Below are 14,829 nucleotides of genomic sequence, written 5' to 3' on the forward strand. Positions count from 1 at the left end.
TAGTTGAAAGTAGTTTAGTTTAGTGTGCCCGGGTCCCCGGGTTTTAAGTCGTGCAACACTGGCAAGCGGCTGATGCCTGTGAGTGATCCACACGCGGACTATTTACGCTGTCTGTGGGAAACCCACCTCAGCAATTGCTGCTAGATTTGCAGATCCTTCAAGCCTCGGACTAAGGAGGAACGGGACATTCGGCTCTGAGCCATTTTGATGGAGTCAGCCTTAACCCCTGACACTGTTGCACTGCTCCAAGTTGGCACTGGGCACCGCGGCGTCAGTGTGCTGCTACCCTTCATGCCTTGCACCAGCCAGCACCACTCCCCATCAGTGGGACGCTCCAAAAAGGCTAAGAAGAGGTCTTCTCCACCGAGAAACCAGAGCAAGACCAGGGGAGAGACTAGACCCGTGCTGGGCAGTTCTTGGTCCCCATCAGCCTCTCGCCTCTGACTCAAGTTGAGCAGAGTAGCCTGCCCCACTCTGAGCTGACCTCCCTGGATGTCTGGGTGCCCTCCACGCCGGAGGTCCTGCAAGCGGCCCAGGACGTTATGTCTCTGCCGGTACCAGGGGCACTGCCACCGTTGGCTCCCTGGTCCAGAGGCAAGCCACTACTTGGATCCCTGCAGTTGCCGCCTGGACAGTACCATTCACGGTCTAGGGAAGGTTCCCGACACCGTTCCCCGCTCAGCGACAGCCCCGTGCGCAGTCCGTGCCAGTCCCCATTGACCCCACCAGGTTGTCTGGCTGGGTACCAACTGGCAGGGGTTCCAGGCACCGCTCTGCCTCGAGTAGACCTCGCGAGGAAAGCATGCCCCATCGGAACCAGGACAGACGGCACTGGAGGTTCTTGTCTGCGAGAGGCTACTGTAGCCCTTCGCAGTACGGGCATTGATGCTGTTCCTGTTCTTCGTCTCGCTCGAGGTCCCTGCCGTGGCACCACTCCCACAGTCCCAGGCGTCGATCACCAGCACCTCACCATCGCAGATCTGCCCATCAGAGCCAGTCGCGGAGCAGCTGCAACTGGTGGTACTTCGTTCTTCCTGTGGTCGGCACCATTCCCGATGCCACCGCTCGTCCCAGTCCCAGGATAGTGGCAGATCGTCTGTCAGCCTGGCCTCCCTTCGCAGTCGTCAGTCAATGGGCCAGGCTAGTCAGGCTGAACAGCCTGCTCCGCTAGTTCCACAGCAGGTGCAGTGGCACTAATCTCCTTGGCCGGCACCACGGTACCAATGGGCCCTGTGGCCCCCAGCACAGCCCCCGGTGGTGGCTCGCGCGGTGTCAGGAGCCTTAGAGAGACTGTTGGCCTCCTTTTCTCAGCCTCCCAGGAAGGAGTCAGTGGAGCGTTCATCCCCGGTCCCGTGCCCAGAGGGGGACCAAGCGGTGGACCTGCGGCACTGGTGGATATGCAGAGTACTGCACCCCCATCCTCATCCTCCCCGGATGAGGCTATCACAGCCCCTCCTCCGCCTGTCCCATAGGAGGGCTCTAAAGCCCACCAGGAACTGTTGAAAAGGGTGGCTTCAAGCCGAGGAGGTGGAGAAACTCTCGGACTCCCTCTTCAACGTTCTCTGGGCTTCAGCACCGGGCAGGGTGGCTCTCCCACTCCATGAAGGGGTGGCAAAAATCTCAAATGCCTTGTGGCAAACCCCAGCTTCCTTGCCCCCTATCTTTAAGAGGACAGAACGGAAGTACTTCGTGCTTGCCAAGGGGCATGAATACCTGTACATCCACCCTGCCCCCAACTCCCTGGTGGTCGAGTCGGTCAACCACAGGGAAAGGCAAGGCCAACCAGCCCCTACTTGTAAGAGTAAGGACTCGAAGGCTGGATCTATTCGGGAGAAAGGTCTATTCATCCTCAAGTTTCCAACTGAGGGTGGCAAACCACCAAGCCCTCCTGGGGAGATACGAGTTCAATTTGTGGGGCTTTGCCCAAATTCGAGGACTCCTTCCAAGAGCGTGACAAAAAAGAGTTCAAGGCTCTGATGGAGGAGGGTACAACTGCTGCCAGGGTGTCCCTTCAGTCAGCCTTGGATCTGCAGATATGGCTGCAAGGTCTATGGCCTCCATGGTGTCCATGAGGAGGACGTTGTGGCTCCTGTTGTCCGGGTTGTCCAGCGAGGCGCAGAACTCCTTACAGGACCTTCCATTCGATGGCAAGGCCCTGTTTGTGGAACAGACGGATGTGAAATTGCATGGCCTGAAAGATTCTCACACAACACTAAAGACCCTTGGCATCTGTCCTGGCCAGGACAAGTTTAAGCTGCAGCAGGCTCCCACCCAGGCCACCCACTCTAAATATGAGCCCCCTTATAACAAGTCAAGGGATTATAAGAAACACTCACAGAGGCAATCCCGGTCTGCACCCCAACCTGGGCCCTCCAAAGGTAAACAGGCGGGAAATCATCAGTTTTGACAGAACACCCAGGGGCGACTTACCAGTTCATACTAGGGATCCACCCGAAATAAAACTTCCCTTCTCCAACCGGTTGTGTGCTTTTCTCCCCGAGTGGTCGTGGCTGACCTTGGACCAATGGGTCCTCAACACCATCTCCTGGGGCTACACCTTCTAGTTTACTTCTATCCCTGCTATCCTCGTCCCTCCTTAGGGACCCCTCTTACGAGACCCTGCTCAAGCAGGAGGTGAAGTGACTCGGCCTAGAAGCAGTGGAGGTGGTACCAACGGAGTTCAGATACAAGGGGTTCTACTCCTGCTACTTCCTTATCCTGAAGGCCAAAGGTGGGCTCAGACCCATCCTGGACCTGCGAGGCCTGAACCAGTACTTGGTAAAGCTCCAGTTTTGCATGGCCTCTCTGGCCTCCAATATCCCATCCCAAGGACAGGACGCGAACTTCCACATTCATATATTCAAGGGACACCGACGTTTCCTCCATTTCACATTTGGGCAGGAACACTACCAATTTACGGTCCTCCTGTTTGGCCTGTCCACTGCTCCCAGGGTATTCACACAGTGTATGTCTGTGGTAGTGACCTACCTCAGACGTCGCGGGGTCTAGATCTTTCCCTATCTTGACGACTGGCTGGTCAAGGGCAGCTCCAGGTCGCAGGTATGGGGTCACACAGTGCTCCTCCTGTCCACATGCGCCACTCTGGGCCTGTTGGTAAACGACAACAAGCCCACGTTAGTTCCAGTGCAGCGCATAGAGTTTTATTGGAGCAGTTCTGGACGCGACGTCGGCCAGGGCCTCCATCCCACTGGACAGATTCAAGACCCTAAGGGAGCTCATCAGCACAGTCACAAGGTTCCCCGTGGCCAAAGCCAGAGCGTGCTTCCAGCTCCTGGGTCATATGTTGGCGTGCACATATGTGGTTTGCCACGCCAGACTCAGGATGGAGGCCCCTCCAGCTCTGGTTGGCCTCTGTGTTCTCCCAGTCCAGAGACAGGATGGACAAAGACCTCACAGTGCTCGAACCGGTGATCGCCTCTCTGCGATGGTGGTAGTCTCCAGGGAACATGGTCCACGGGGTCTCGTTCAGGGGCTGGCCCCCATCCATGGAGCGGGTATCTGACACGTCAGACTTGGGGTGGAAAGCCCATTTGGGGAAAGTTCAGACCCAAGGTCTGTGGTCCGCACAGGACCTTGCCCTGCATATAAATGTCAAGGAGCTGAGGGTGGTCCATCTGGCATGCGTGGCCTTTTCCTCACACCTGGAGGGCAGAGTGATCAGGGTTCTCACGGACAACACGGCCTCAGTGTTCTACATCAACAGGCAAGATGGGGCCCACTCCTCTGCCCGGAAGCCCTCAGGCTGTGGGACTTCTGTATAGCCCACAATATTTGCCTGGAAGCCCACCACTTACCGGGTGCCTGGAACTCAGGTGGAGACTTCTCTCAGCACGAGTGGTCACTGCACCCAGAGGTGGTGCACAGGATTTTCCAAATGTGGGGCACTCCTCAGGTGGACCTGTTTGCGACACGGCAGAACCGCTGGTGTCCCTGCTTCTACTCAGAAGGGGGCTGGGCAGGATGCCTTCCTCCTGTCCTGGTCAGGCCACCTTCTCTATGCCTTTCCCCTGATCCAGCTGATTGGCAAGATCTTGGAAAAGATAAAAACAGACAGGGCCTGGGTCCTCCTGATCGCCCCAGCATGGCCCAGGGAACATTGGTACGGGACTCTCACGAGCCCGGCAATCACCCTGCCGTTGCCATCCCACCCAGACCTGCTATCCCAGGACCAGGGCTGCCTCCTCCATCCCAGCCTAGCGGCACTCCACCTCACGGCGTGACTGCTCAGTGGTTAGGCCGGGAGGAGAGGACTTGCTCGGAAAGGGTTCAGCACATCCTCCTGGAAAGCAGACAGCCCTCCACACATCATGCCTACCTGGCAAAGTGGTCTCGGTTTTTCCAGTGGGCAGCTGATAGGGGCTTTTCACCTGTGGCTGCTCCAATTCAGCTTGTTTTAGACTACCTCTTTCACCTTAGAGCCCAAGGCCTACCGTCCTTGTCCATCAACGTGCACTTGACGGCCATTTCAGCCTTTCACCTGCCAGTGCATGGCCATATGGTGTTCTCCGATGCGATAACTGTCCGATTCCTCAAGGGTTTGGGTCGTCTCTTCCCGTACGTTAGGCCCCCAGTCTCAGTGGGACCTGAGCTTGGTGCTGACCAGGTTGACGGGTCCCCCGTTTGAACCACTAGCTACATGCTCCTGGTCGCACCTCTTGTGGAAGGTAGCTTCTTGGTGGTGATCACATGCACTAGATGGGTCTTGGAGCTCTGGGCCCTGACCTCTGAACCCCCGTACATGGTGTTCCATAAGGATAAGATCCAGCTCCAACCATATCTTTTGTTCCTCCCCAAGGTGGTCTCCACCTACCATATGGGTCAGGACTTTTTCCTGCTGGTGCTCTATCCCAGGCCACATGCGTCCAGTGAGGTGCGCCACCTCCACATGCTGGATGTGAGATGGGCTCTGGCTTTTTACCTAGAACGTACAAAACCATTCAGGAAGTCCTCGCGGCTGTTCACCTTGGCCGAATGCATGAGAGGTCAGCCGATCTCCACTGAGTGGCTCTCCAACTGGATCATCTTGAGTATTCATACCTGTTACAACCTGGTGGTAGTCCCCCCGCCACTCATTGTGAGGGTGCACTCAACTAGGGCGCAAGCCTCGGCTGCATTTTTGGCCCATGTCCCCATCCAGGATATTTGTAGGGTTGCCACATGGTTTTCGGTTCACACGTTCACCTTGCATTATGCAACCTTCTCCCAAACCAGGGAGGACGTCGGGTTCAGCAGGGCTGTACTCCATCCTGGGTTTCTGTGAACTCCTACCCATCTCCAACAGATATAGCTTGGAATCACCTATTGTGGAATGCACATGAGCAATCACTCGAAGAAGAAAAGACAGTTACCTTTTCCGTAATTGGTGTTCTTTGAGATGTGTTGCTCATGTCTATTCCACATCCCACCCTCCTTCCCCTCTGTCGGAGTTGTCTGGCAAGAAGGAACTGAGGGTGGGGGAAGCGCGCAGTACCCCTTATACCGCGCCATGGAGGCGCCACTCCAGGGGTCGCTAGGGGTGCTCCCCTGTGGGTACTGCTAGAGGAAAAACTTGCGGCACCAGTGCACGTGGCGAGCACGCACACCTACTGTGGAATGGAGAGTGGGAGAATTGCGAACTTTCAATCAAAGATGGGTAAAGGGCAGAGACCTGACAAGTGAGGTGGTGCACTCTAGAGAGACCAGAAAGGGGACAGATGTCAAGCAAGCCCTGTAATCATGACAGGCACATCAAGTTTTACCTCAAAGTTTCATTCTCCCTGCACTCAACCCCTTATTAATATCATAACCAGAGCTTATTTTCATGCAAATGATCAAAATATCTATAATTTTAATAGATAGGAGTCAGTTTATCATAAACTATTTGCAAATGTTTCTTTTAGGAGCCTCTTAATAGTGAAGATGATGTGAGTGATGAGGAAGGACAAGAGCTGTTTGATACAGAGAATGTTGTCGTATGTCAATATGATAAGGTAAAATCTCTAAAAACAGAATCTTTAAAAATGTCACTTTTCCTTGTTCCTCTTTCTCTGCTCCCCATTAAATCATGAATTTAAGCTCTATTTCAGTGCGTGTATACATGTGGCTATAAATATCTTAATAGTTAGTGTGATCTGATATTGCATATTTTAACATGTGAAACTGTTTTCTATTAGCTCCAACTTGTATGTTTACTTGCTTCTTGAAACTCTGTTATAAGCAAGGTTCAGTTAAAATTAGTGGTTGAACTTATTTTTCTTCCACACTATCTTACCAGTGTGCCTGAAAAAGGATCACTTCTTTGGGTTGGTAAGTCTGCATAGACTGCTAACAAAAGTGTCAGTTGATGCCAGGTATGGTGGGTTTTGTATGATGTGGACAGTTGTCCACTGAGACAAGAGACTAAACAGCCATCTGAAGAGAACAATCTTTGGCTGCTATAACCCTGGATGGGAAATCACAACACACAGCCTTTCTTTTCTACATTCAGCTAGTAATCCCCTAGGTAGCTTGGTTCCTATATAGTAGCTAGCGTTTTTTTAAGAGCCTTGGGCTGGAGATATGATATTGGGCAAATAAAAAGAAAAAAAAATGAAAAGATGTAGACGCAGAAAACCCCAAACTCACTGCAGGTTAGGATTGGTGAGATGTTCAGGTGGATTTCCCTCCTTCATTGTTTAGCTGAAGACTGGGTTCATAGGACCACAGTGTACTGATTACATGAAAAAGGGTCTTTTTACAGTGGAAAGAACTAAAACTTGAATGAAAAAAAAATTGACTTTTCAAAAAACAGGAAAAACACCTGAAGTTGTAATGTTAATTTACATCTAAACCCTATACCCTGCTCTCATTGCAGATTCAATATGAGGGTAGATAGGCTGGTTGAATTTTGTTCCTATATTTTTCTGGTGTTTTGAAGTAGGTTAGTGCTTAATCTTCTGAGCAATATGGTTCTACTAGATATGTTCCAGTTTTGGCACTGCATCGTTTAACAGTTTCACATGTGAACTGCTGGTTTGGATAGCTTTACGAGATTCTTCAGAAGGTGGGGCACACTTAGACTAGAATGCAAATCCTCATTACTTGGCCAAGCAGGTTTCCACAAATTTACCTGTTAATGTTTCAATCTGGTGCATTTCACTTCAGCTGTCATCTTTAATGATTTTTGGTTAATCTTGTGTTAATATACTAACAGAATCCACCAGAAAGTCTGCAAAGAAAAATAAGCTCTTCTACCTGGCAAATAATAAACACTGGACTCTTTGAAAACATGAAACTTCACTTTCCTTTTGTGGAGGATAGTGATAAGTTAAGCTATTTGCGTTAGAGAGAAACTCGGGGGGTCTTGGATAGTCACTACTCAGAATTTGACACACTTTCTCTTACATTACTGTTGTCAAAGAATCAGCTGGGAATCTGGAAAATTGTGTGTTCGGGTGTTCTCTCGTTTACTATGTTGATGGGTAAAATATTTTGAATGGATGATGAAAAGCCCATTTATCCCTAAAATTACTATGTACGTTGAACTAGTTGGGCAATTAATGTAATTTTTACCTTTTAAGATGCATGTGGCTAAGCCCGCTTGCATGCTACAGTTTGGCCAGTGACTGTACACTTAAATACTATCTGGAATGAAAATAGGCCTGCAGTAGAACATAAGAACGGCTGTACCAGGTCAGACCAAAGGTCCATCTAGCCCAGTATCTGTCTACCGACAGTGGCCAATGCCAGGTGCCCCAGAGGGAGTGAACCTAACAGGTAATGATCAAGTGATCTCTCTCCTGCCATCCATCTCCATCCTCTGACAAACAGAGGCTAGGGGCACCATTCCTTATCCATCCTGGCTAATAGCCATTAATGGACTTAACCACCATGAATTTATCCAGTTATCTGTTATAGTCCTAGCCTTCACAACCTCCTCAGGTAAGGAGTTCCACAAGTTGACTGTGCGCTGCATGAAGAACTTCCTTTTATTTGTTTTAAACCTGCTGCCTATTAATTTCATTTGGTGACCCTTAGTTCTTGTATTATGGGGATAAGTAAATAACTTTTCCTTATCCACTTTCTCTCCATCACTCATGATTTTATATACCTCTATCATATCCCCCCTTAGTCTCCTCTTTTCCAAGCTGAAGAGTCCTAGCCTTTTTAATCTTTCCTCATATGGGACCCTCTCCAAACCCCTAATCATTTTAGTTGCCTTTTTCTGAACCTTTTCTAGTGCCAGTATATCTTTTTTGAGGTGAGGAGACCACATCTGTACACAGTATTCGAGATGTGGGCGTACCATGGATTTATATAAGGGCAATAATATATTCTCCGTCTTATTCTCTATCCCCTTTTTAATGATTCCTAACACCCTGTTTGCTTTTTTGACCGCCTCTGCACACTGCGTGGACATCTTCAGAGAACTATCCACGATGACTCCAAGATAGAACATACCATTTTAATCAAATGTTTACAAGATACCAGATATCCTTTGTGTGGACATATTTAATTAATCAAGTCAAAATATACAAGAGATAAATGTATACTTAATGTAGCTTGCAGCCAAAATTGAATGATCAGTGCTTTTAGTTGTACTGTTCTCACTGTATTCTGGGAACAGCCGGGTGTTCAATTTTTTTGTGATTCAGTTGATAATTAAATTCACTTAGTGACTCGTTTTGAAAGCCTTTTTTCTTACTGGTCTCCATAGTTACTCGTTTCTCTTGTTGGAGAGTCCAGTTTATTCTGTTTTTGTTTTACACTACTTTTACCTTAGGTGTCTTTGTTACTGTTTCCTAAGGGGAAGACTTTTTTCTAAGGCACAAAGGCTAGTCAGGCATCCTGCTCCCACTTGTCTTTGAAAATCTCCCCTTATTTGTACCCTACTAGTACCTGGAGGGATCAGGGCAAAGCATGCTATACGTCAGGGGTTCTCAGACTTCTTCTTTGAGGCCCCCCTTACGTGCTGTAAAAACTCCATGGTCCACATCTGGTTTTCTGCATATAAAAGCCAGGGCTGGCTTTAAGGGGTAGCAAGCAGGGGGCACCATGAAGCTAAGTTTCTCAGGCTTCTGCTTCAGCCCCATGCTGTGGTGCTTCGACTTTCTGCCCTGGGACCCAGAGAGTCTAACGCTGGTCCTGTTTGGCAGACCCCCTGAAACGTGCTTGTGGCCCCCTGGGGGCCCTGGACCCCTGGTTGAAAACCACTGCTATACATGATGAAAAAGCGGCCCTGGACAGATTGCTTATAATTGACATAACTTAAAAAAAACCCCAAACCTAAAATAAAAGCAAACTAATCAGGCATTCCTAATAAAGTAGAACCTCAGAGTTACAAACAGACCAGTCAACTGCACATCTCATTTGGAACTGGAAGTACACAAGCCGCAGCATAGACTGAAAAAGCAAATACAGTACAGTACTGTGTTAAATATAAACTACTAAAAAATAAAGGAAAACAGCATTTTTCTTCATAGTAAAATTTCAAAGCTGTGTTATGTCAGTGTTCAGTTGTAAACTTCTAAAAGAACAGCCATAACGTTTTATTCAGAGTTAGGAACAACCTCCATTCCAGAGATGTTAGTAACTCTGAGGTTCTACTGTAAAAATGGATTTCTACATTCCCAGTTCCAACAGGAAAAGGGTATTCATTCATGTTAGAGATGGATAAAGATTAAATTACCTTCCTCAGCCTACCATAAAATGTGTTACGTGTCTTGGATTTCACAATTATTATGGATACAGGGTTTATTTATGGCTCCTGTGGGAACTTGCCCCTGGCTAGAAAATGAGCCACAAATGCTGCCAGAGGTACAATAACACTTTGTTTTTTATGTCAGATCCTGGGTTTAGATCTCCATACATATATAATGATCAGTTATGTGACCAATCATTATCTGGATTTTCTTTCCTAATTTGTCAATTTAGTCTTGAAGTTGCTACTTGTTTCTGATACAGAGTACTATTTCAGTATGTATATTTTGTTTTTTAGATCCATAGAAGTAAAAACAAGTGGAAGTTTCACCTCAAAGATGGCATAATGAATCTCAATGGAAGAGATTACGTATTTTCCAAAGCCATTGGAGATGCAGAATGGTGAAGTTTTTAAAACAAAAAACTAGAAAAAAAGAAAAATCAGAAAGGGTTGAGACCTGGACATAAACTTCAACAAAAACTTATGTCTGCACATCAGAAAAGAACAGTACAAACAAAACTACCACAACGAAGGTAGAGCGTGGCAACATAGACACTACTACAAATGGGCAAGCCATGGGACTGTAGCAGCTAGCATTGTCTGGGATACCTTAGGGGTATCTTAATTATCAATTCTATAGACAGGTACCTGCAGCTGGTAATTAGCATGTAAGGCTTTGTCTCCCTCTTCCTCCCCTTGGGTTAAGGTTTTAAAATTTCTGCCACTGAACTGAAGGAACTCTTCCCTTTTGATATACTCTTAATCTGACAATGCTTATGTGTACACAAATCTTTGTTTTGATCACTTCCTTTTGGTAGTGAGGGTGGTCAGAATATTGTTTGAACGGCGTGCAGGCTTTGTACAGAAGAGTAAGAATTAAGGTGATAAATTTTAATTATCTTGTATAACGAAAATATTTTTAATTCTGCTATAGTCATGTATAATTTTAACTACATTTTTTTCTCAATTCTTCTCCCATAAACAAATTCTCATTCCTAGCAGTTACAAAATGTAAAATGATTACTTATATTTTCCAGCCATTTCAATTTGACACAAATGACTCTTCTTTTCAAAAGTGCTGTGCACCTGTAGCTCCTTCTGAAAAATCAAACCACTTACTTCATTTTTAAATATATTCTCGGCATTTGAAGTGGTTCAGCTAGATGGAGCTCAGAGGACTCTGTGGTAGCTTTCCTTCACTTGTTTAAAAGATCAGTGTCTTGGAGACCTTGCAAATGAAAACTCCAGGTATTCTGATCTTAGTGAATGCATTCCTCTAACCACTTACAACATTTACAGCCCAGGCATCCATGAATACTGTTGGACAAATACTACAGGAATGACTAAATTGGATAAGGGGAGGTTTTATAATACCTTAGCTGAAGTTCTGCTAATCAGGAAACAGAGCTTAATTGTAAAATACCCTGTAATTTTTAAGTATATTCTTACTGACAAGTTAAGATGTGTTGCAGGTAATCTGTGTAAAATCTCCAGGTGACATGCAATTTTGGTGGTTTTTGTTCTTTTTAAAAGAAAGCATCAGTGAGGAAATAGTTTATTTTGTTAGAGCAATGTAAGCAAAAAATTAAAATAGTGTGTCTTGGTAATGCAAAAATTAAGTCATCACATATGCCAAACCCTAACATAATTTCACTGATCTGAAAATGACATGTCATAAATAGCAAAAGGCTTTTGCTGTTGAGGGCAAACACATCTTTTCTTCATGTGGTGGTTCTGCTTGCAATCAGGCTTTCAGGAATGGAGTCCCTGCTGCAGCAGAGAAGAAGGAATTGGAATTATAGATCAGACATTTCCAACAAAGGAATGAGCATGCTTTATGTGGCTTCCCATTACAACTTAATAATGTTCTTACTAGCTACCTGAAAAGAAGGCAAATTTAACTCAAATTAGGGAGAACTGCAGAAGCAGAGACTTTACCCACTACTTCTTGGCTTTTGTTCTTGCAGAATGAAACTTTTAAAATTGTTTTTAATGAAATCACACGTGTATTTAATCAGCACTGTATATTAACTGCCTTCTGTCTCCCTTACCTGTCTTTCTTTACTGACCTCCAAGTGCATTCATAGTCTCAGTAGCTTACAGGAAATTCACAGCACATTGCAAGGAAGAAATCTGAGCAGTTACATATGTTTTTGCACCTGTGGTATCACTAAATAGAACAAAATTGTCCTTAATTCACATGTAGAGCCATATGTTTATTAGTAAACCACCTGGTCTGCATACAATGTAAATGTCATTAAAGTTCAGTTTCTGGTGTTACTAACTCATAGGTAATTAATGCTGTAATCATTTAGTATACAAATTTGGCTCTGGACTTCAAGGTATCTCAAGCTGAGTGGTGTTTTGTTTTTCTCTGTACAAAGCAGAAATTTTGTTTGTTTTTTTTTAATGTGCCACTGTGCTTTTAAAGCATATGTGATTACAGTGAAATCAATTACTTATCAACTAATTATTGCCCTTGCTTCTCTTGTGTATCTTTGAGTAGTGTTGATGGCTATCATGAGTAGATTCATATCCTTTCAGATTACTTAATTATGGATTTAGAACAAATCCCATATGCTGCACAAATGAACCAATGAAACCCCTTTAGCTACAGATTCCTGTTTATACTACTGGAACCCAGATTACTGTACAAGATATTTAGTCTCTTACATTTAGGGTCCTTCACCTACATGTTTAGAGCAGACATTGCCTAGCTTCTTTATTTATTTTAAGGGATACCACAGCTTTAAAGATGACTTAAATTTAGTTAATCTTGAAGGATGTTTAGAAACCATCTGTACATGCACAGTGTCTTGCAAATTAATTATGGTATGCTTGGAAGATGACGGTTTTGGTCTTTTAATACAAGTACCTGTGAAATCTTCTGAAAGCCAGTCAAATATAAACATACCAAACTGTGCTTTTATTTCTCTGTCAAGTGTTCCTTTTTTAAATCAGAAAGCATGTTTTAATTTCATTTTATTGTAGCAGCTTGCTGTAAGAATGTAGTTTGCTTAATTTTATTATTGTACTTGAATTTTAATCATGGTTTTAATGTTGTAATTGAACAGACCATTTCATTAGGTTCCATAGAAACCATTCCTTTCAGAGGGCAAGGGATTCCCATGTTCATAGTTTTTAAATTATTAAAAAAAAATTCTTGAAAGTAGAAAATAGATTTTTTCATTTAAATAGTTCAGTATTATGAAGGCAATTAACGGTTTCAAGAGGGCTTATGTTTAGATTTGCACAGATAACAGAGCACCTTTTTTGACTCTAAGATGGAAAAACTGGGAATGATAACTTGGTTAAAATATTAACCATCAGGGCTAATGGAAATTTACAGAGCAACTGGACAAAGTTGGGAGTCTTGTGCCTTCTCAATTTGCAGATATTCCTGCTTTGTCAGCATGATGATACTTTAGGTCTATTGGATTCCTGAGACAGTAGATGTCCTGCAGTGCTTCAGTCATAAATAAACATTTCAGCTCTAATTATATCGGCTTTTTAGTGTGTGCAATCATTTAATAAAAACATCAAAGTTGAAATGGAATAAAAATATGTTGTTTGCTAAGGAGATAATAGAGACTTAGTCACATAAGGAACTTTATATTGGACTATTTAAATAAAATTTATAACTTTATTCTCTCCTGCCCCCAATGTTAGTGGCAAAATGTCTGAGGTTTTATCCACCTTTTTCCTGCATTGTAATTACAAGCTCCTTTTTGACCTGAGTAATTGTCCTAGCAACAGACAACGATTTTACAAGTACAAAGTTTTTGATCACAGGTTTATTCTCAAAGGGAGTAAATTTGCTTCTGAAGCACAGTTGGTGGAAAAGAACAAATAACATGCTAAATGTGATATAACAGTTTTGTATCAATGTGCTTTTTTTTCCTTTTCTATTTTTGATGCAGTGTAAGAGTAAAGTAAACTTTGCTGGGTTTTAGTTTTGTTTTGTGAAAGTAACTGTATCATCCATCAATACCCAAAAGCAATTGTCACCATAAAACACTACCAGGATAAAATTTTGTTATTCCAATGCAGGAGAAAAATGAGACCCTTTTCACTAGAGTTCACTTTGGAGTTTGTCTTCCATTTGAAAAAGTTCCTTTTTTGTTGTTTTGCAGAATGCAATAAAATGTTTAAAAATTAGATCTATGGCTTTAGGGTACTGCACACTGTGGATTTTTATTGGGTCGCCTTATACAGCTTTGCAATTTTGTATAAAGATTTAATTCAAAGTTGTTTCAGATTTTGAGTTTAGTGGTTACAGAAGATGGGGAAACTTGTATGTTGTTACATTTGTGTCTTTAGTCTTGGTTTCCTATTATTCTGAGTGCCTGGGGCATATGTACAAGCCAGGCCTTCTTTCCTGCAAATCAAGCTACTGTTGCCTACTCTTTTTCGTGGTTCACTTTTTAAAATTCAGTTTGGATTGGATATTGAGGGCAAAAAGGAACTTTTTTAAACAGGAAGAACTATTTTGGATTAGCTACATGTGTAGCCATCTAAAGTTCACTTGTTCCAGTGTGCATTGGGTACTAATAAAAATATGGGGAAGGGGAATATCCTTTTTTGCTGTTCTGAGCTACTATTGTCAACTGCTGTTGTACATATACTGTTATGTGTAAGGGGGTAAATATATTTATTATGTTTGTAAAATTCATTCTGTACAATTGCAGATCAAGGTTGCTCTTCTGTGATATACAGGATATTATGTTTCAAAGGCCATGCTTGGAATACAATTAGAGAACTTAGTATTTTGATGTACTAAGACCTATTTTAAGTTTAATATTTTGCCTTTGCAAAAACTTTAATTAAAGATGTTATTTAAAAAATAAGCTTGTCATTTTATTTACTATTTTCTGATGCATTAAATAGTTAGACGTACACAATTGTTTTAACTTGGACAGGATTCTGTAAGTATTTTCATAATATAGTGAATTTTATTCAAAGCAAGAAACACAAGTGTTTCTCTTTTAATCACTGAGGGGAACTTGCTGTGTAGTCTCTTCCATTTAACATGGCTCACTGTTCTAAGAAGTCAGCTTTTCATTTTGAGGTTGGAGGTTCAAATTTAGCACAAAGTCTTCTTTTGCTGGTAACCTAAGCAAGATTTACACCACGACCTTTAGTGAAGAAAA

General features: G+C 44.0%; 1 protein-coding gene across 9 annotated transcripts in view; it reads left to right on the forward strand.

Moving 5' to 3' along the window:
- GTF2A1 (general transcription factor IIA subunit 1) overlaps window positions 1-14,523 on the forward strand; it is a 78,851-nt gene extending 64,328 nt beyond the window's left edge. For all 9 annotated transcript variants that reach the window (XM_045015150.1, XM_045015153.1, XM_045015151.1 and 6 more), the window contains 2 exons: window positions 5,901-5,990; window positions 9,977-14,523. In XM_045015150.1, coding sequence (XP_044871085.1) covers window positions 5,901-5,990; window positions 9,977-10,084 — 198 coding nt within the window. In that variant the 3' untranslated portion in view covers window positions 10,085-14,523. The remainder of the gene's footprint in view (window positions 1-5,900; window positions 5,991-9,976) is intronic.
- The last annotated feature ends 306 nt before the right edge of the window (window positions 14,524-14,829 follow it).

The sequence above is a fragment of the Mauremys mutica genome, chromosome 4 (assembly GCF_020497125.1).
Source record: "Mauremys mutica isolate MM-2020 ecotype Southern chromosome 4, ASM2049712v1, whole genome shotgun sequence".
Lineage (NCBI taxonomy): Eukaryota > Metazoa > Chordata > Testudines > Geoemydidae > Mauremys > Mauremys mutica.